Here is a 21,054-nt window from a genome sequence, read left to right on the forward strand (position 1 = left end):
AAGGCAGTGAGGGCTCAGCATTTTAAAGCTCTGTTTAGTAGCAGTCAATTCTGCAGTGAACACATGCTTTTCAGCCATCACGCATGTAGATCCAGAGGAGCTGCAGCAAGGTGCTTCCCCTCCCCATGGGGAGCTGCTGAGGCAGCGAGTCAGTGTATGTGGAGGATGGGATTTAGAGGGCAGAGGCATAAGTCCAAAACCAAGAGTGTTTCACTGATTCTGTTGATGGCAGAAAGCTTGTTCTACACTTTAAATACTGTCTCTCACAGTGTCCTTCTGGAAAAAAGGCCCAGCACACTGCAGGATAAACACATCACGCAGTGGGTGAGCAACTGGCTCATGGATCAAGCACAGAGGGTAATAGTGAATGGGGTGACATCAGACTGGTGACCTGTCACCAGTGGGGTTCCACAGGGCTCCGTTGTAGGACCAGTTCTCTTCAGTATCTTCATAAATGATTTGGACACTGGACTACTACAGGGATACTGAACAAGTTTGCAAGTGACACAAAACTGGGAAGAGCTGTTGACTCCCTCAAAAGCAGGGAGGTCCTGCAGAGAGACCTTGACAAATTAGAGGGCTGGGCAATCACCAACCATACGAAGTTCAACAAAGGAGTATCAGGTTCTGCAGCTGGGCTGGGGCAACCCTGGAGGTACGGACAGACTAGGGAATGAGATGCTGGAAGGCAGTGCTGTGGAAAGGGACCCAGGGGTCCTGGTCAGTGGCAAGTTGAATAGGAGTCAGCAGTGCCCTGGCAGCCAGGAGGGCCAACCATGTCCTGAGAGGGCATGAGGAGAAGCAATGCCAGCCAGTCGAGGGAGGGGATTTTCCCACTCTGCTCTGCACTGGTGTGGCCTCACCTTGAATATTGTGTGCAGTTTTGGGCACTGCAATATAAGAAAGATATCAAGCTATTGGAGAGTGTCCAAAGGACAACAATGAAGAGGGTGAAGGGCCTTGAGGGGAAGCTGTATGATGAGTGGCTGAGGTCACTTGGTCTGTTCAGCCTGGAGGAGATTGAGGGGAGACCTCACTGAAATTACAACTTCCTTGTGACTGGAAGAAGAGTGGCAAACACTGATCTCTTCTCTGTGGTGATCAGTGACAGGACTCAAGGGAATGACCTGAAGTTATGTTAGGGGAGGTTTAGGTTGGATAGTAGAAAAAGGTTTTTTACCTGGAGGGTGGTTGGGCACTAGAACAGGCTCCCCAGGGAAGTGGTCACAGCACTAGGCCTGACAGAGTTCAAGAACCATTTGGATGGTATTCTTGGGCACATGATGTGACTCTTGGGGATGGTCCTGTGCAGAACCAGGAGTTGGACGCAATGATCCTTGTGGGACCTTTCCAACTCAGCATATTCTGTGATTCTCTACCGAACACTGACATGCTAGGATAGAAACATGGTGGTTATTTTACTGAGGCTGATAAATGTCTTTTTCTCATTTTGAGATGAAAAAGCTTGACCTTGTGCTTAAATTAGAGGTGATGTGATCAAGCTACAGGTGATGGCATGTAGAAATCACCTGAAATCTGGTGTAAGCCTGCAGTCATGCACAAAGATATTACTGTAACAGTTCAAAGAATGTAGCACCAAGTTCCTATCCTTAGAAAAGTATAATCATTTTCCCAACATGGGCAGTTTTCTTCCTCTGTGTCTCATTCCCACTCCCAATATTTTGTAGCAAAGAAGTCCAAGAGGTGATAATTTTTAGAAATGAGAATTCTCTGTGCTCCATCCACTGACTTATTTGATATGAATTGTATTCAGCTACATCCAGCTCATACACCAGTTCTTGCCTAAGGCACTCTCTACTATGTGTTGCAAGTGGAAATGTCAGGATGTTTAGCATATGCTCTTCAGGGACAAAGAGATCTTCCCTGGAGCACTGACGAGGTTAATGTTATTAATGGAGATACCTGTAATGGAAACAATCTTCCAAATGCTTTGAATATTGAGTATATTAAACAAAGAAAATAAAACATATTGAAACACCTTAGAAACTTGCAAGGCAAATAGTAGCTCAGGGCAACAACATTTTGTATTTTCCAAGGATTCTTCAGTGAATATGCGTATTTCTTTTGCATATCTGCTCTAAAGACAAAGCCCATTTTATTATTTGAAAAGCATTTACGTATCAGTCCAAACTGTCTGAATCAAATTGAGCAATTTTAGCAAAACCTCTTTACCATCTATCATTCATCTGAGCAATTCTGGACAGATTGTGCAATAATTGTTAAAAAGAGTGAAAAAATACAAAAAGGCTTGTTTGTGTATTATTTTTGGACAGTTGTCTGGTATTGTTTGACAAATAGCATCTTGAACACATTAACAGCTAAACAGGAAAGGACCTTCATTGAAACCATATACTGAATGTTTTTCAGCACAAGACTTAAGTTGTGAGATTAATTAACAGTTTTTTACTAATGTTCCTCTCTCCTGGTAAGTACTGGTAAGTGCCTGGTAAGTAATGAATGGTAAGTACCATATAGGTGGAAAGCTAACAACCAGCCTAACGAGATGTTTGAATGCTGGAAAGGAATCTGTATGATCTCAGCTGTCTCCATAGGTAATGCAGAGAGGACACTAGTAGGCAGTTGGCCTAGATGATTGTTGTGAGTCTCTTGCAACTGGAACATTCTGCTCTGTCCTGTTTTGTTCTGACATGCCTTTTTTTCCAGAAGATCTATTCAGCCTCAACAGAGGTGTGGTGAATCCTGGAGTATGGTGTGGGAATTTCCTTCCCATTAACCAGTAAACAAATCTAGAATAGCTTAAACTAAAAGCCCAGCTTTCTAGAGTCTATAATTATGGAAAATAAATCCCAGCCATTACTGTTAGCACTTAACCATCCCTTTCCTAAGCTTTTTCTGAAGGCTTAGCCTTGCTATAAGGCATTGAGAGCCTTGTTTTGTAGAGCTTTCAAAATGCCATGATCAGAAGGGCTGGATGTCTTCTGTAGGTGCTTAAATGGTGTCTTATTCTCTGTGTTTTGCCTGTTAAATTGCAGTCATGCTTATGGAAGAAAACTTACCATGCCAAACTTGATGCTACTACATTCCCAACTATAAAAGAACTTTATTTCATTTTATCTCCTAATAAGGAAAACTTTTTGTGTTCCTGTTCACTTGAATTGCTCTCTGTAGAAGTGTTGACTTTCATACAACCTGGAGAATGATTATAATTTCTGACACTTCTGCTTCTCTTTAAAATCTGGTTGAAACTGGTTGGTGGATCCAGAAGTTCTTGATGAGAAGTGACAGATGGATGAACAGATGATTAAGCAGACAGATAGACAGCAGGAACACATAAGACTCATTTCATTAGAAAACTGGACTGAAAACAGAACTAGCAGTGGGTATTTGGATAATATTCATATTTTGGTCACCAATTAATAAAATGGCATGTTTTTGAAACCATTTCAAAGCTTGTAGCTGACATCCTTAGTGGTTTAAAAAGCAAATTAAAAACCAAAGGAACATTGCTGAGACTTTTTTCAGCTCCTTTCTTTGATCAGAATGCTACGTTTTTTATATTTTGGACTGCATTTTAAACCTTTAAAGCCAGATTCAGCTTGGACAGCCCTGGATATTTCAATGGAGGATTAATGTGTGTCATTAAGCAGAGAAATATGGTCTAGTAGTTTTCAATAGCAACAAATGCTTGCTATGGTACTTCTCTGACCAACTTATTTATCACTTACTGTAAAGCCTTTGGGCTGCTCCTTTCCTAAATATATGAAATACACATGCAGGAAAGCTGTGAGTGAATTGTTGTGATTTGAGCTGGCTGCTACATTCCTGCAGCAAAGGGCATTCTTGTTCCTAAACATTTTCCTTCCAAGCTGATCCAGCATAAAACCAAAAGGAAAGCCCCTTCCTCCGTTCACTATTTACTTATTTACTTATATTTACTATTTACCATATGAGGTTATTTACAATAAGCAGATTGATCCAAATCACCATGTAGTCTGACAGCCAGTTATCTGTTAATAGGGAGGGGTTTGCTAGGTGCAGGCAGAGAGGGCAAAAAGCAGGAATGCTCTTTTGGGTGAGTGAAATACATTGTAAATCTACACTCAGAAAAAGCAAACCTCCCAGAAGAAAAGCATAAGGAGAAAAACAGCTGGTTAAACCTGAAGATTTCTTTTCAGTGGTGCTCTGAGCAGAAAAGAAAAGTCCAGATATTCACAGCCCAGTGACTCCTTTGAACTGCAGTAGCTCTAGAAGGCCATGAAAAAAGTTGGGCTTGGTATTCCCTGTGTAAGAATATACTGGAATGCACTAAGATCCCTCTCTCAGCTGTCAAAATAAGGACCTTAGGGCAGAACTGTTACCCTGTACTTCCCTTCATTTGGGCATGCTGCTCTTCCACAGCTGAATCAGGAGTGATCAGGCTTTGTGGCCCAGCAGCAGTGGTCACTGCTGACCCTTCAGTCTCAAAGCAGGGCACTGTCCAAGTACACAATGTGGAACACCAAGTGGCACACGTACAAGGTGGGATTTGCAAAAGCTCTCACCACTGCATTGCTTCTGCCCCCTTTGAAGTGGGTTCTCTCACACATCCGAACTGCTCAGTAGGGCCAATGGAGAAAGTTTTAAAAATTCCATTCGATGAATATGAGAAACATAATAGAAGCAAGGACCAGGAACATCATAGATAGCCTCTGTCCACTTTCTCTGCATTTCAGCTTTCCAATTTAATTTACCAATTGATGGTGCCTAACAGGTTGCAAAAATCTGCCTTCTCAAGCACTCACGAGAGAGCCTGCAAATTTCTCAAAGCACTTGTATAGCATATCCAAACTATTTACCATTGCTTCCAGAGAGGTTTGCTTTGGAACAGTGTCTTAAGGTCAAGTTATCCCACTGAAACACCTATTAGTATAAGGAGAACGAAAAAAAAAAAAAAAGAAAAATGAACAAGCCAACATCACTAGCACAGCCCTGGAAAATATGAAGTCATAAGGAGAGTTCAGCCAGAGCAGACTCCCATTAAATTTTGTTTAAGAGCCAAGTTCCACCCTGAGATATGTGTGAGCTGCAGTTTATTTCTGGGGGAACTATGCTGTACTTCATGCCAGAGCAAGGCTTGGACACAAGTATGCCTCTGTTATGAGACAGAGGAGTAAAGCCCACTTCCCTTTTGCATTTTTTGGTTCCACCTATATAGATGGAATAGAAAACTTAAAGAAGTGAATAAAACAGCCCACAGTATTACAGGGTTTCTCTGTCAAATTTAATTCCTTCTTCCAGAAGGAATGTCTGTGTTTCTAAATCTACTAGGCTATTTCTATGAGACATGGTAGTCTTTCCCCCTTCCCCTGCCGCCCCCATGAGTGTTAAACACACAGGCAGAAGCTCTAAGGCTTTGTCTTTCTAGCTTCTGTGCCCTTGAGAGTCCCTTTAGGAGACAGCAAGAAATGCTGCCCAGGAGATGCATATGCCTTATGAAGAAGTGCCTGGCTTTACCTCCTTAAAGCCTTCCACTGGACATTTTTACCTGGCAGGTAGGAGCTTTGCTACCTGTGGAGGGAAGAAGGAGTGGCAGTGACATTCCCTATCCTGACTGCATTCCCAGACAGGGGTTAGGCCTGCCTGGCATCCTTACGCTGTGCTGAGTTGCATAGCTGGCTTCAGGTAACAGCATTTATCATAGCTTGGGTGGGCAGCTGCTGCACAGCTGGATGTTGGAAGGGATAAAATGATAAAGTCACGGTCACACGCTCCCGGAGGCACTGGGATTACCTGGGGAAACTGGGCAGGGGAGTGCCCTGCTCCCTGCTACCAGCTGTGCATTCAGTAATGCTGAGCTCTGAAGGTTGAATTCCTTCAACTATAAGTTAAAAGAGCTAATTCAAGAAGAGGGCAAAGCAAGGCTCAGTCCTGCCAAGTGCCGAGTCTGGATGTGAGCAGGAGGTTAAAGTATTTCATATGAGAAACTCTGGTAAATGCAAAAGCTTTTATACTCCAAGGCAACCCTTTAAACACTGAATTACCAATTCTGGCTCAAGAATTTCCCATTCCTCAGATCCCTTGATGGTTACCCTGTGCTTTAACTCTCCATTAAGCATCTGCTACTGGCTCTAATGGGTAAGATGGACCAATGACTCCATGCTTTGTACAGTACTTCCATGGACAGAGCCAAAGAAGCTTTTAGGTCCTGGTTAGTCAAGAAAATCCAGCCATCAGGATTAAACCCATGCTGGCCATCACTTGTCACGGATTCTGTAGCAGATGGGAAGAGGTGGCAGTGCCCCTTGGTAAGTCTCTTCTCCTTAATACTGGTGTAACCTAACAGAAGCTGGTAGGGTCAAGGAGGACACACAGGCAGCTCTGGTTTTGCCACAACACCACTTCATTGTGCAATGGCAGTGAAACAAAGCATGGGAAAAATCAGCCTCAAATCCCATTACCTAGAAGATGGATTGAGAATATTTCAGCAAGGATAGGGAATGCAAATGACAGATATGTGTGGCCCTGGGAGTCTGGAGAGACATATGGCCCTTGACCACAGCTGGTATGCCATGGCTTTACTCCTGTCGAGGGACTGAATTTGAATTTCTTGCTACATCTCCCCTCATCCAGGATATATTTAGTGGGGGCCTGAAGGAGGGACAGGGGAGCAGGAGGAAATTATCCTCTTAGGGATATGGATGCTCATGTCCACAGACAGCAAGCTGTTACCTTGAAGTGCCTAATAGTGGAAAACAAAATCAATTGCAAAGCCAAACACCAGCATTTATCAGTTTTTCCCTGGCAGACTTCCCTCAGCCATGCACAAGTCCCAGGCCTTGCTCTGTGCTGCAGACAGCAGGGCATGATGGGGGAGGGTTGATCCCTTAGGGCTTGAGAGCTTCTTCTCAGGTGTGAGCTGTGAAGGAAATCACTTAGGTGCAAAATGGAACGTGCTACATGTTCCAGTTTCCAAGCCCCTTTTTCTCATTCAATGAGGAAAATACACCCCTCTTCTGTGGAATAAATCATAGACACAGTCTTTAATTACAGAACATGTGGTTCCCTGTCATCACCAATGACTGCTGCCGTTTTACATCTGACAAAAATAGGCATCCAGACCTCCAAAGGGAGTAGCTTATATTACTCTGGCCATCTCCAGAAGCTGCCAGGCTCTGCAGGGCCCTGGGGCTGCACCATGTTTGAGAGGGAGGGAGATTTACTCAGCAATTCAGTACTCAGGTCACTTAAAAGCAGCACCGTAGAAGCAGCAATGTGGAATTTATGCTCCCATCTGCTCTGCTACTGGCCTCTAGAGAAAACAGGACACAGGATATGCTTCCTGTCTGGGGAAGGCTTGTAACAGCCTGGGAAAGAAGGCATGACCTTTCCCTTAGAGGAAATGCAAGTCATGGAGAGAAGTAGGGGGGAGAAGTGCAGGAGGCATTTTTTTTTCTCAGAAACAGTGTCATGCAGTTGTACCTCCTCTTACTTTTCCCCGTGCTCAAAGCTGATCTTTACTTATTTAGCAATGACACACTTTAAACAGTTACATGCCTCTCTGCCACCCCATTGTTGCTGCAGTCACAAACCTTCTGACACAAGTCAGATGCTGTTGAAATGAAAGGTTTCATTCATCTCAAGCAAAGGAAATAAGAGGAGATACTGCAAGAACAGAAGGATGCAGCTCATGCTGTTTCGAGCTCACAAATGGTTATGTCTCCAGGATGCAGAGATTAAGCATCTTACACAGAATGTGGGAGGAGGAAGAAGAGATTCACATATTTTAATGCGTTCCAGAAGGGGAAATCTTTTACCAAGGAGCAACAGCAAAGTTCAGAGAAATGCAAAAGCATTTATCTCTCTAGTTGTGTTCCTGCCTGCCAAAAGCAGGAGGGGTGATTTACTTCTCCTTGGTACAAGGAGTCCCTTATGGATCATTAATCCACGGGGAGAATGAGCTCAGGATCCACAGACATCTTTTCTTAGTGTGCAAGAATTTGGAGTCACCAAGAAATATTCTTCTTTGGAAGCATATAGGGAGCAGAGTTTTTCTCTATTTTGTCCCCACTACCCCCATCTTCAATAGTGTTATGTACAAGAGCTCTAGCTATCACTGATACATTTCTTTGTCTTCAAGGCCATGCTGCTGAGAACACAGCTGCGCTGGGCAGGGCACATCTCCAGGATGCAGGACTGCCGCCTCCCTAAGATCGTGCTCTATGGGGAACTTACCACTGGCTACCGCAAGAGAGGAGCCCCGAAGAGGAGATACAAGGACTGCCTGAAACAATCCCTCATCCTTGGCCATATTGATCATCACCATTGGTCTACCCTGGCCTCCAATCGGGAGGCCTGGAGACACACCATCTATAACACTGCTGCTGCTTTTGAGAACACACGCAGGATCACTCTCGAGGAGAAAAGACAACGCAGAAAGAATCGCGTCTCGTCTGTATCACCTGGGGAGTCTTTCTGCTGTGCCTTCTGCAACTGGACTTGTCTATCTCGCATTGGCCTTTTTAGCCATCAGTGCGCTTGTAGCAAGTGTGGGTAGAGCCCTTCTCAAATCTTCGTTCGTGAAGCCTAGCCATGATGATGATGATTTCTTTGCCTTCATTAAAATCTGTGGTGATAGTAGTTGAGGCTGCTGTGAGCTAAGCCAAGCAGAGTAATATTAAAAAATTAGGATCTGAAATGTGATACAAAGTCCAATAAAATCAATATGAACAGTCTTTTTCCAGGGTACAAGTACCTCAACAGCACTGATTTTGGCAATACAATGATAACTTGCAGTAAGTAAGGCATCTCTTGAGAAGCTCTGCAGAAACAAGAAGAGATAGAAATGGTCGACTGTTTGTTTACATGCCAGGACCTCAAGTGATCTCAGGTGATGAAGCTTTCTGTTTACAGCTAGAACTGATCAGAAAACATGCACCAAGACTTATGGTAGAAAAGGGGTTAGATCTGGTGGATACTTCTTGTTAATATGTTCCCATTTCCTTAGGAGTAATAAAAAGAAAAATAGTCTCATTTTGTCTCACTTTTATTCTGTGAAACCACCTGAAAATATTTCCATAATGTCTCAGTTGCTAAGTGAGGAGCATTAAAGTCTGGCTATATATATATTCACAATATACAGTCATTTACAAAGTGCCACTATTTTGTAGTGGATGGCATTTTATACTCTCTACCTTGGCAAAAAAAACAAAAAACTGCAGCAGAGAATTACATTTCTGTATTCAAATCTCCAAGAAGCAGTCACTCCATGCTTAGATTTGCCAGGTTCCACATAAGTCTGGTAAATCCACGTCCTTATTGCTGTGAATGACTTACAAGATCAGAAATGTGTCTAAAAAGGAAAACCCAAAGCTGGCTGGTATCCTTGGGTTTTATGCTCTCCTGTGTGTCTGTGTGTGCACACAGCATCCTTTATTTTGGCTCTTTGTAGCACAGTTAAGCTCTGACAAACTGAAAAGTATGAAGATTAGAACAATCATGTTTACATGTATTACCACCTACTACTTCATTTCTTCCATGGTACTTAAATGCTCAGGCATGTGGCTTTGAAACACGTTACCTTTAATGCACTTAAAAATCTCTGCTGGATTTCCAGCTTGCTTTGATCTCCATAGTCTAGAGACTATCTCAGAGAATACAAGTAAATATATTTAGGGGGGAAATATCTTCAAGGAGAAAACCCTAAAGTACTTCCACCCTTGATATGCATTTCCAGTTGATGTCATACCTAAGATTGTTTTTTATATTTTACCTTTATGCTTCAGGAGGCCTAAATCTCTGTCCAGAGTCAGCAACTTGATGAGGTAACTTGGGAAGACAGATATGGTCAGTGCCCCTAATGATGAGCACCGAAGTGTCAAATAATGGTTTGGTGATTTTTGTTTAGAAAAGAGATGGAAGGAGAAATAAATTCTGTCCTGAGAAATTTACAGACTAAACAAAGCAAAAAGGATACATTTTTGCAATGAAGAAGACTGTATTTTGTCAGGAGGGAATGGGAAGGATGTGAGAGGAAAGCTGGTAAGAGCTTGCTATTAATCATGAGTAGCAAGGAGACATTATCTGGAGAGCTGGAAACAGAGGAAAGACTCAGCTAAGGCTCCAGGCTATGCAGAAAACAGCTTCTTTCTGGGACTATACAACAGCATCTTTTCCATCTCTTGCCACGCCAAGTCACCATGCATCACTGCCTTTTTGGCGATAGTTTGGACTTGAAGTAATCTCAATTGTCCTCCAGGACAGCAGGTCGATATGAGATCTGGGTTCTTGGGTCAGGGTGTGGGATGATTAACTTGAGAAAGAGAGAGCGTTAGCTGGGGAGATATGATGAGGTGCATGGGCAAGTAAGCAGCACAGTAGAGGTGCCTTGAGGAACCAGATCCATATAGATCTACAAAAGGGGAGATAAAAGGTGATTTTTCAGTTTTTTAAGGATGATCAAGGGTCCAGTCACTAGCCATTTCTTGAGCTCTGGGGATGGAAGAGAAGACAGCTTTCAGTGGGAGATGGTAAAGTGCCAAAGGCAATCAGCAAGGTTTCCAAAGAATTGGTTTCCTCCCATTAGGTGGACACAACCTTCATAAGAAGGACCTACAAAGCACCCTTTGAATCCTATAATCATAGAATGGCTTGGGTTGGAAGTAACCTTAAAGATCATCTGTTTCCAACCACACCCTCATGGTCAGTGACATCTTCTACTAGACCATGTTGGCCAGGTCCCATCCAACCTGGCCTTCTCCTCCCTGAGCTGGTGGTGTTCTTAGTTGTGTTGGATGTTAGCAGAAGCTATTCACTGCACTCTTCTCATGACTGGAGCAGGGATAAAGGGTGAGTAACAGGAAAAGCAACAGTGTGCAGAGCACACTGAGTGGTTTTGAAATAGAGTGAAAAAAAACTCGACTTCCCCTCTTCCCAAAGCAAAGGGGAAGCTGGAACTTGGTCCTCAGTAGCAGTTCATTTTCCGGGTGTTCACAGCACCTTATGCAGGGTTTTCTGGAGAGATGCAGCCTAATCCTGTGTATATGCCCCTGTTTCCACCAAAGGCTTAATTGCCATTAGTAACTGGTAGTATAGGCTTTTTTAAACTAAAAATAGTCCCTGTGAATTCACTGAGGGGAAAAGTGGATTTCTAGGCAACAGAGTCCAGAAATTAAAGTCTGATGATGTAATTATGGAAATTCAAGTTAGACAGACAATAATCAACTCTTCCAATTGTGTGATCCAGAATGTAAAAAGCATGTCCCAGGTTGTATATAAAAATTCCTGTGTGATGACAGGAAAGATCTGGAGGGGGGAAGTGTTGTTTTTTTAGCAAACTGTGAACATGAAAGAGCAAAGAGAAACTAATAGAGAAGAGAAGAGGGAGAGAGAGTGGAAGAGGGGACAACTCCCAAAGGAAGCACAGCCTCAGCCCAGAGGGTGACAGGGAAAAATTTATGTCTTCCTTGCCTGTTCTTTTCTTCCTTCCCACTGGCAGGACTATGGAAGGTCCTTGAAAGAATGGAGGGAATGACATTTAACAACTGGGAGCTGTGTGGCCTATGTTCAGATATGAGCTTTTACCCATGAGCTAAGAAAGTGATAGAGAGGAAGGATTAGGAAGTGGAGAGGATAACTGAACTGGACAAAATGAAAGAGAAGATGTGAGAGAAGTCACAGATACATCAAGGATTTAATTTTCTGCTTTCTTTATTGGATAGGGAGGGGACTGTGTTCATGACACTTGAATGAACCATTGATAGAAGAACTAGCTCATGAGTGCTGGTTATGATAGGTTCAGGAAATAACAGACTTGACTGAAAAAGTAATTTCATAATAAATTGGCAAATTTCTAGCCCTGACACATGTTAAGAAAATCTTGAAAGCAGAATTCAACAATACATCCCAGGAGATAGAAATAAAATATAAAAATCCAGTGTCTCATTTTAAACATCAAATTTTTTGAAAATTTACATGTTTCCTGAGTTCCTGAATTACCGCATTTTCATGGTAACTCTTCATAATCCACTAGAAATATTTTTTTGCCTCTACTCATTCATACATGTAACTCTTTAATCACCTGTGGTTGAGTGATTTTTGAGCTTTTTGTTTTATATAAGGATTATTTGTTTTACCTAAAGTCAGCCATAAAGATCTGCTTTTTCATCCCTTTTTAAGTGACCAGAATTTTTGAAGCATCCAATTAACAGACTAGAAGCATCTTGCTTTTTTCTTATTAAGAATGCTTTTTGCAAAGAAAACAAGCTTATTTTTCTTGTGTACAAAGAAGTTTGCCTACCAAAAAAAAAAAAAAAAGTTAAACTGGACTAACAATTCTGTGAAAGCTATTCCAGTATAAGTTCATTTTCTCATAACTGTTTGAGGTGGACACAGAATTATGTTATATGATTGAACTGATTTTTGCATAAGTGTTCTGTTTCCAAAGAAGGGTAGTTATTTTTTAAAGAATATTTATTTCAGTATGAATATCCTAATATGACCAGTGTTTCCAGAAAACTGTCCTGAAGATGCAGGCAACGAATTCTCCCAGCACAGATGAGCTACAAGAGGAACACAAACCTGATCAAATCTCCTGCCTGCTTAAGGTTTGAACTTGAACCACTCACTACCTGAAGAAGAGTACAGACTTGGTCTTTACTCATCCGTAAAAGGGGTTCTTCCCTTTGAAATAGCCTGATCATATGGAACAGCTCCTTATTGCCTGAGTAAATTTCATTGCATTTCTCTGGATCTTTGTTTATATGTGGACATGGGTCCTGTAATAGTCTACTCAATGGATTCAGGTAAATCCTGTAGGTGCTTAAATTCCAAACACAGAGTGATTCACTGTCTGTATCACCATGAGCTGCCAGGCTCTGACTGTATATACCTATGGTCAGCAGAGACACCTGAATCTGACATCTGCAAGGGATAGTCTGTATAAGTCTATTTTTTTTACTATATCATATGAAAATGATATTTTATAATGTTTTGCAACTTTTTTACGTATAGCTCTAATCATCCTCTTGCTTCCTTTCTTCTTAATGAATTTATTCCTCTGCTAAGCCTTCAAAACTCTATTAATTTTTTCTGCTGCTTTTGAAGGAATCTATCATCTGGAAAGAGAAACATGAGCTTGTGGGTATTGGTCTGTGAATAGAGATATGGTCAGGGAAATAAAATGCTCCACACCCAGAAGCCATATAAGTAGTGGAAAGGGTGGTATGTGTGTATATATATATATGTATGTCTTTGTATAAGTATGCATACAAATATACAGTATACCATATATACATACACTCTGTGTGTTTATACATGTGCATATATACAGAAGTCAAACCCTTTTTCTTAGTTTGGTATTAGTAAAACAGTCTCTGGAATCCTAAATATCTACACATATGTAAGGTCTTGATGTCTGATTCTGCATTGCTGTGACCTTGTTGCACACTCTCTTTATTGTGTGGACTGCCTCATAAAACTAGATATTTTAAACATGCAGTTCCCAGTAAAATAGGCATTTATCACTCACGATAACATGGAACTGTCTCAGGGTGTGTTCAAAAGCCCCCCTGCAACTTACTGATAAAAAGCTTAACTCCATTTCAGCGCTTATCTGAAGAAGAAAGAGGTAGACCTTCATGAAATAACTGAATTTGTTTTTTTCTCTTAAGATGAAAAAGAGAGGCAGAGGAAAGGAAAAAAAAATCGCTTTAAAACTCCAGTGCAGCAGAACAAGTTTAACCCATTGAGATTTTAAGTGAAGTTTTCTGCTTCATCAGGAAGAACCCTGTGGTGAAACATATGTCAGAAGAGAAGCAGATATGAGAAACTGGCCTTCTTTGCATATGAGATGATTAATTAAGAGGAAAATCACTTAGCCAGATGTCTCATTGGTGAAACTACACATGCAAGGTACATCTGCAGTAAGGGAGCAGCATAGCACAGACAGGGCATTTGATTTCCATGCTAACATAGCAGAGATAGGAATCTGGTGTGAATTAGATCATGCTGACTCTTCGAGAAACAGAGGAGTACAGACCTTATTTCAGCTACAAATTATGAGCTGCATGTCTGTTGTTATAATGCTGCACTATTGTTACTTGATGCAGTTGAGTTATTGGTTATGAATAAATTACCCAGAGAAGACAGTAGTCTTCTCCATCCATGTTCATAAATTGTAGGTAAACCAAACATGATTTCTCCAAGTGCCACTTTTCTTCATTCACCAAGAAGTTTTTCAGAATGCTTAGAAGCTGGTGAATTTTTCATCAACTCATTACTGGGGTAACACTTTCAAATTTGTTTGACTTAGGAATTTAAGTCTTTCAGAACTAAACACAACACAGTCTGTCTGCTGTCTGAATACTTGCCCACCTAAGGTGTTCATATATTTTTGTCACTGTGGCACCTTGGTGTCCCCCCAGTTTTTCATGCATTTTCTATCACAATTTGTATGTGAAGTAAAAAATTGTAAAAAAAGATCCTGCTTATGCTAAATGCTGTTTGAAAAAGTTTTCTGATCTTTCTGTAGGAAACATGTAGGCCAGCTGCTAAATCACTACTGAGCTATGTTTTTTTCCTAAGCATGTAGTACAAAATTAGGGAGTGGGAAGTAAAGAGCTGTTACCCCAGTATATCTTCTGGAATCAAACCAACTTCCACCTCCTGGCTGCTATAAATTCCTTCCATAGCTAAAGCTGCCCCACCAGCAGTGTCCATGGAAAGCAGTCATTTCTCTGCTACCTGTAATCTTACCTCTTGATGTAGTCTTTTGAAGAAGAGGTGCCCGTACAATACCTAGCACAATCAGATCCCTCTGTTGGCTTGAATTTCTCTATGCTATAGGAATACTAATCCCTCCCCAACAATAGAGACAGGCACTCCATAGAGCAGACACACAAACAGACTTTCATTAGAGAATGCAGTCCTGAAAGCCTGTTTTACAAAAGACTTTGCTGATTGGACTCAGTCACTTGAACAGTGATGGATACAGGGTATGTTCCACAAGAGCCTAGAAAGAAAGGTGCAGCAGTATCAGCAGTGAGATGCAGACACTGCAGAATTCTGTAACAAAATGTGTATTGTATTAATATTAATGTAATATTATGTGCTTAAGCACATAGCATTCCATAACCTGAGTCCTTAACATCTACTGTGTAAATACTTTTTTTTTTTTGTGGAAAGTGATGACCAGAAATGCTGAGAATTGTGTATTTTAAAACAGCAGACTCCTATTTGGGTCGACATTTCCTCTGTTCTCTCCATCTCAGCGGTTTGCCAACATTTCTTCAGTTAATTACTGAAATTTCAGGTGCATTCTGAGCCTTTCAATTCCCAGACTTTCATATCAACATGTCAGGCAATGAAGGTGTCAGGAGAGCCCTGGGGTATAAAGACAAATTTTCCAATTCATAAGCACATTGGTGGGACACAAACATACAAACAGAGACATTCAATTTACATAAATGCTTGTGGGACATGTTTTGAGACTTCTATGCTAAGAATGAGAGGTTATTATAACCTATGGGCTTCCTTGTTTATAAATGCTCACAGATTTAACAGTGAAGACCAAATTTTCATAATCAATAGCCTCTGTTTTTATTTATTAGTTACTATCACAGGCAAGTGCTTCTGTTGATTAAGGGCAATGAAATCATGTCTACTCCCAAGGCATGAATAACATGAATAAAAGCTTATGGGGTTAATTCAAGGCTTTTCACAGGCCCTGTGAGAAAGGTAGGTGGTGTTACTCCAGTAACATTTAAAGGACCAGTTTGCAGCCCCAAAGTATATCTCATTATGAGTTAAAGATTGGGCAAGGTTGTTCTCAGAAACAGACTCCCCATTCACAGCTATAAGTCACTCTGCCTGTATCAGGGGCCACCTTTGCAAAGCTCTCAGCCTCTCTGGAGGGGGCAACCCACATGTACCTGAGTCATTTTCCCAGAAACCCTACTGTTATTGGGGTAGGTAGAGAAGCTTGGCGTGATGGAGCCGAGACCTCCTGCTCGTGGGACAGGGCAGCACCAGGGTCTGCTCCCCTAAGCAGGACAGGCCTTGTACTGGGGCTACTGCTGGATGACAGCTGGCAATGCAGGTGGAGTGCATTCAGCTCAAAAGGATGGCTTTGATTAATCCAGTTTCTCAGCCTCTTCCTCTGTTTGCAGCTGAGTATGGGCTGAGGACCAGCCTTGCTTCCTGTTTTCCTTTTGGGACAATTCTTCCACATAGCACAGATCACACTGCTTCACTATCCACCGAGAAGAAAGACCTTATCTGCTGATAGGTGATGAGGAAGAGAAGCCTTTACAGGTTGCTCTCCTTAACCACTAATTTCTTTGACAGCTGGTATTTGGACTATAAGAGGCCTCAGATAAAACATTCCCAGCATGCCGAGTACAGATTAAATCCCGTTAGTTGCAGAGCACCTTCTCCAAGGGGATGAACACCTTTGACCTGTAAGGATGGCTTTGCATAGATCACTGACTCCCAAGATTGAACCTTTGACCCAGTGGTGTTTATCGTGTGAGTTCTTCACCTCATTTGAGCTCTCCCGCTACCTCAAAATAGGATCACTGCAGTCTAAAAGGAAGAGGGAAAAGGCCGTCATCTGACCAGAGATTGCCAAACCTGTGGAATTTCTCAGGTTTCATAGTAAGTCAGGTAGTTACTGCTTGTACATCTGAGTAGAGGTGGGAGGAAGCAAATGCATCATCAGAAAGTGATGCATTTAGAAGTGATGGATTTAAAAATCAAGAAACTCACATTCCTGTAGTCAGGCCAGGTCCCTTTTAAATCAGAAGAAGAGGAAAAAGAAGAAGAAGAAAAAGGAAGAGAAGGAGAAGAAGAAGAGAAAGAAGATGACAACAAAAAGGAATTCACAGCACAATATTATATTGAATCTGAGCCAATAAAATTCAAGCCCAACTCCATTTTGGCTTTAACTTCTTTTCTTAGGTATTCCATTTTATTGTAGTGACACACAAATGTCCATTAACAATGAACAGTGGAGTCAATATTCACCCACTCCCCAACATCAGCAGGTTGAACCACTGTCTGCCTGCCTCTGTTCTGTACATAGACAGCCCACTCAGACTGGTGGGATATCTAAGCTGGACATGGAAAATGCCCAAGGTTAGATGGTGTGACCTCCCCGTGTAAAGGCAGAATACATTTGCAGAGTTCACAGAGTTGAATATTTCAAGTCTGAAACATTATCCTGCTCCCACCTGGATTGCCAGGATTACACTGTATTTATAGAAGGAATAAAAATTTCTTATCAGCCGTGAGTGAATACAAGGAGATAAGCAAAGGACATGAGCTATTAGGTAACTTAACACTATTCAGTTTACATCAGTAGGAAGCTGCTCTGTGGTCTCACCTGCAGGTACTCAGCAAAGAATTTTTATGTCCAATATAGTCAAAGGTTTTTGCTGGTATTTTATACATTTTCATACCCATCTCAAAGATTTTCACTGTGGCTATGAAGCAAATTTTGTTTTCCCAGTGACTCTGCCTCTCTGGCAAACATCTGCTGTCCATGCTGCGCAGTGCCTGTCAATGCAATGAACTTTCAATGTGTTATTTCTTGAAAAAAGCTGCAAAAATTTTACTAGGAAATAAGATCCTTTTCCTAAAGACCTTACCTCAAAACCTCAACCATTATTAAAACAAAGCTTGAATTACATAGGAATATGGTACTATCAGACTTTGCTCTAATTGAAGTTTGTTCTTAAACTCTAAATTTGATCCTTGTAGTTTTAAAAAAAAAAAAAAAGAACAACCAAAGACATAATGAAACAAAGTACAGGGACCTTCAGCTGAATCAGTAGGGGAAATTAGGATGGCAAATAAAGAATATATTGTCATTATTTTTCATACAGAATACTTCTTTTATCTGCATTGCAAACCATTTATTTTCACAGACAATCATATGATGTTAAAATAGCTCAAGCTGAGAATTCCTGACCAGATTTTGGAAAAAAACAAGAGAACCTGATGTATCAGCCTTTTTTCATTATGAACAGACAAAAGGCCCCATGAGGCACTAACTCCTCATCCAGATCCCCCCTAGGGCCTTCTATGGCACCCTGTGACAACCTGGGTCTCTCAGAGAAGTGATTTGTAATGCATTCAGGACTATAGAGCTGGCCCCAGATGTGTCACTTGGCCAAGCCTGTCACTAGAGATACAAAATTGGATCTGGACCCTTGCTGAGTTGTGACCACCGTCCCAGACACACTTGGATACCACCAACGTCAGTAATTTACTCAAGCTTTTCCAAATGCAAACCCTCGGAATCCTGAATTAACCTGCCTGTTTCTTTCCTCTCAACAACAGAAAACAAGCTATAATATTCTAAACTGTGGGGTGAAATAGAATAAAATATCAAGTTAGCATCTAATCTTTCTTATCAATTAGAACTTGCAAAAAGGACTAAAAAGTGTACACCAAATAGTGTAAATAGAAATTGCTGGTTGGAATTCCAGATACACCACTTACTGTGTCTTTTCTGATGGATCAGCCTGCCTCATTCAGAGCTTGGGAAACAGTTTCAGTGTTTACAGCCATACAGAACAAATATCCTTGCAGCAATATCTGGATCAAACCCTGAATTGCAGGCTGCTCTGGGCAGTGCTGTCTGCACTTTCTGCCTTCACAACTGGTACCATGGCATGATAAACAATTCTGCTATTGGCAGTTTGTTTATTAAAAAGAAAACAAAAGTGCTGTCTTGAATTTAAATGGGAAAGATCACACTAAAACCATGGAAAAAACATGGATATATTGCGGCACCAAAACCTCAGAGTTTTCCCAGCTTATCTAATGATAATACCCCCCCTTTCCCTCCACTTTCTTTTTAATACTGTACCAAAATGAACACGACCATTCTGCAGCTGAGTCTCTGTGTTCACTTGACTGTTCAGGCCAAATTCTCTCCTTTAAAATTTACTGAAATATGTGGAGTTACGCAAACAGAGGACTTGCCCTCCTGTACTCTCTCTTGCTAAGAAACCAGTTTGCTTGTCCGTAAGCCCGTGTTTCTAAATTTCCAGGAGCAGAAACACATTGTGGCTTTAAATATAGACTGTCAGTTTGTGGCTTGCGTCTCATGTTACACACAGACAGCTTGAAACTCTAAATGCAAGTTGGGCAGCACCATTAATATCTCCGAAAAGTGTCAGTACGTTTTCAAAATGCCCTATATTTTAATTCCTGAAGGGAGGAGGAGGAAAAAACATCCAAATGAAACTTTTCTATGCCGGGGTTTAGGCGGAAACATTACTAACTTTGCTTGGTTCTATTCGGGAGTCAGAGTTTGCAAAGCCTGTTTCAGTTCTTCACTCACACACACACACACACTAACACAAAGAGTAAAAAAAGAAAACAATTTCTTCACAACTTTTTTTTCTTCAGGATTAGTCTCAGGCTTATTTTTTTTTTTTTTGCCCCCATATGAAATGCATTAGACAATCTTTTCCTTAAGAGACAGACTGAGAAATACACTATCATTGTAAAGAGGGGGGGGGGAGTAAGGGTACTCACGTGGTTGAGATGTCGCATTGTTTTGGGAACTCATAATTTACGCCTTTGAAAAATGCCTTATTTGTGTTGACAGTCTCTCTTCCCTGCTCAAAACTGACGGCGGGATTGAACAGAACAGCTGGAAGAACCCAGGAAAATGCTCCTCTTGTTCGGGCTCTCCTTGCCTGGCTCCTGACCCCTTTACAACTGGAAAAGGAAACAGCACATGTGTCATTCTCTTTTGCCTGTGTAGCTCACATGAGCGGGGAGGGGCACCCATTTGCAGATAGCAGTAACTGTATTCAAGTTTTGCAAGTTGGATATATTCCACCCCTTTGCTTTTATTAGCCAGCAACCAGTGGAAAGAAAATGATCTTTTCATTCTTAGCCAAATGTAGACACACCTATTAAATGCACTTCCCAAACTCCTAACCACAGATGTTGATATATTTCTTTAACTGCAAAACTTGCTGCTGACTCCCCAAAGTGCCTACCATCACTGGGTAAGCTTGAAAATAGGGCTTTCAATTTTCATTGCCCAGCATCATCCTTAGCATTCACAGTCTAACTAATTCTGTCCTTTTAACAGGTGAAAATTGAGAATGGCATTTACTTGGTCACAGCAGTTATGTCAGCACATAGCATGAATCTACACTGTGCTGAAAACAAGAGGGAATCTGTGGCTGCAGCACAGGCTGAGGCACTGGCAACTCCATTCCTGGCCCTGATACAGGCTTCTTATGGAAACTTTGGCAAAATATTTAATCTCTGTCCCGTTTTGCTATTGATAAAATAAAGAAGAGATAATTGGTTTCCTCCCAGTCATGGTATTTTTATTTAATCTACAGGCAGACAATATTTATAAAAAGTTGTATTTATTGGTCTGCAGAGGTTAATTTACTCATACTCCACAGCTGGTTTTTCAGCCTGGACTAGGCTACCAGCTCCCTTGTTTATACTGGTGCCATTTAAAGCTATCTGTTTGGCTTTCTGCATGCTGTACTGCAGTCAGTGGTATGCAGTTATTGTAAGTGTGAATACACAATAGACTGCAGTTGACATGGACTACAACTTCTAGATCGTACCAAAATACAAGTAATTTTTAATTATATCCCTTGGACACTACAATGAGTGGACAAAGTTTCCATTTTCCTGCAGTCTGTGAGTCAGGATGTATTAACTGCCTGCCTGTGATAGCAAAAACACGGTAACCAACAGAATGGAAGTGGAAAAAAACAGAGTCATGAAATTCAGGTTGAGACCATCCTGTTTTGCAAAACTGTCACAGGATATTTTTGTGAAATCATCTCAATGACCTCCTACAAGAAATCAATGCTGTGAACTTGGTCCACAGTATTTATCTAACAGCTATAGCATGGAAAGAACAGTTAGTTATTTACATGCCAATGGCAAATAACAGCTTGTTTGTGAGCATGGATGCAGTAAATGGCTTTGGTCAGCATTTCCACACTCTGGGCTTGTGGTAGAGAGCCCTGGAACATTAGTGATGGACAGAGCAAAGCAAGGCACAAAACAAAGGGAAAACAACAGGAAAAGCTCCTGACATTGCTC

General features: G+C 41.4%; 1 protein-coding gene across 1 annotated transcript in view; it reads right to left on the minus strand.

The window, feature by feature from the left end:
• GYPC (glycophorin C (Gerbich blood group)) overlaps nt 1-19,679 on the minus strand; it is a 37,415-nt gene extending 17,736 nt beyond the window's left edge. The window contains exon 1 of the mRNA XM_050339572.1: nt 19,504-19,679. Coding sequence (XP_050195529.1) covers nt 19,504-19,537 — 34 coding nt within the window. The 5' untranslated portion in view covers nt 19,538-19,679. The remainder of the gene's footprint in view (nt 1-19,503) is intronic.
• Nucleotides 19,680-21,054: the final 1,375 nt, after the last annotated feature.

The sequence above is a fragment of the Myiozetetes cayanensis genome, unplaced genomic scaffold (genome assembly GCF_022539395.1).
Source record: "Myiozetetes cayanensis isolate MyiCay16 unplaced genomic scaffold, myiCay2020 scf9, whole genome shotgun sequence".
NCBI lineage: Eukaryota > Metazoa > Chordata > Aves > Passeriformes > Tyrannidae > Myiozetetes > Myiozetetes cayanensis.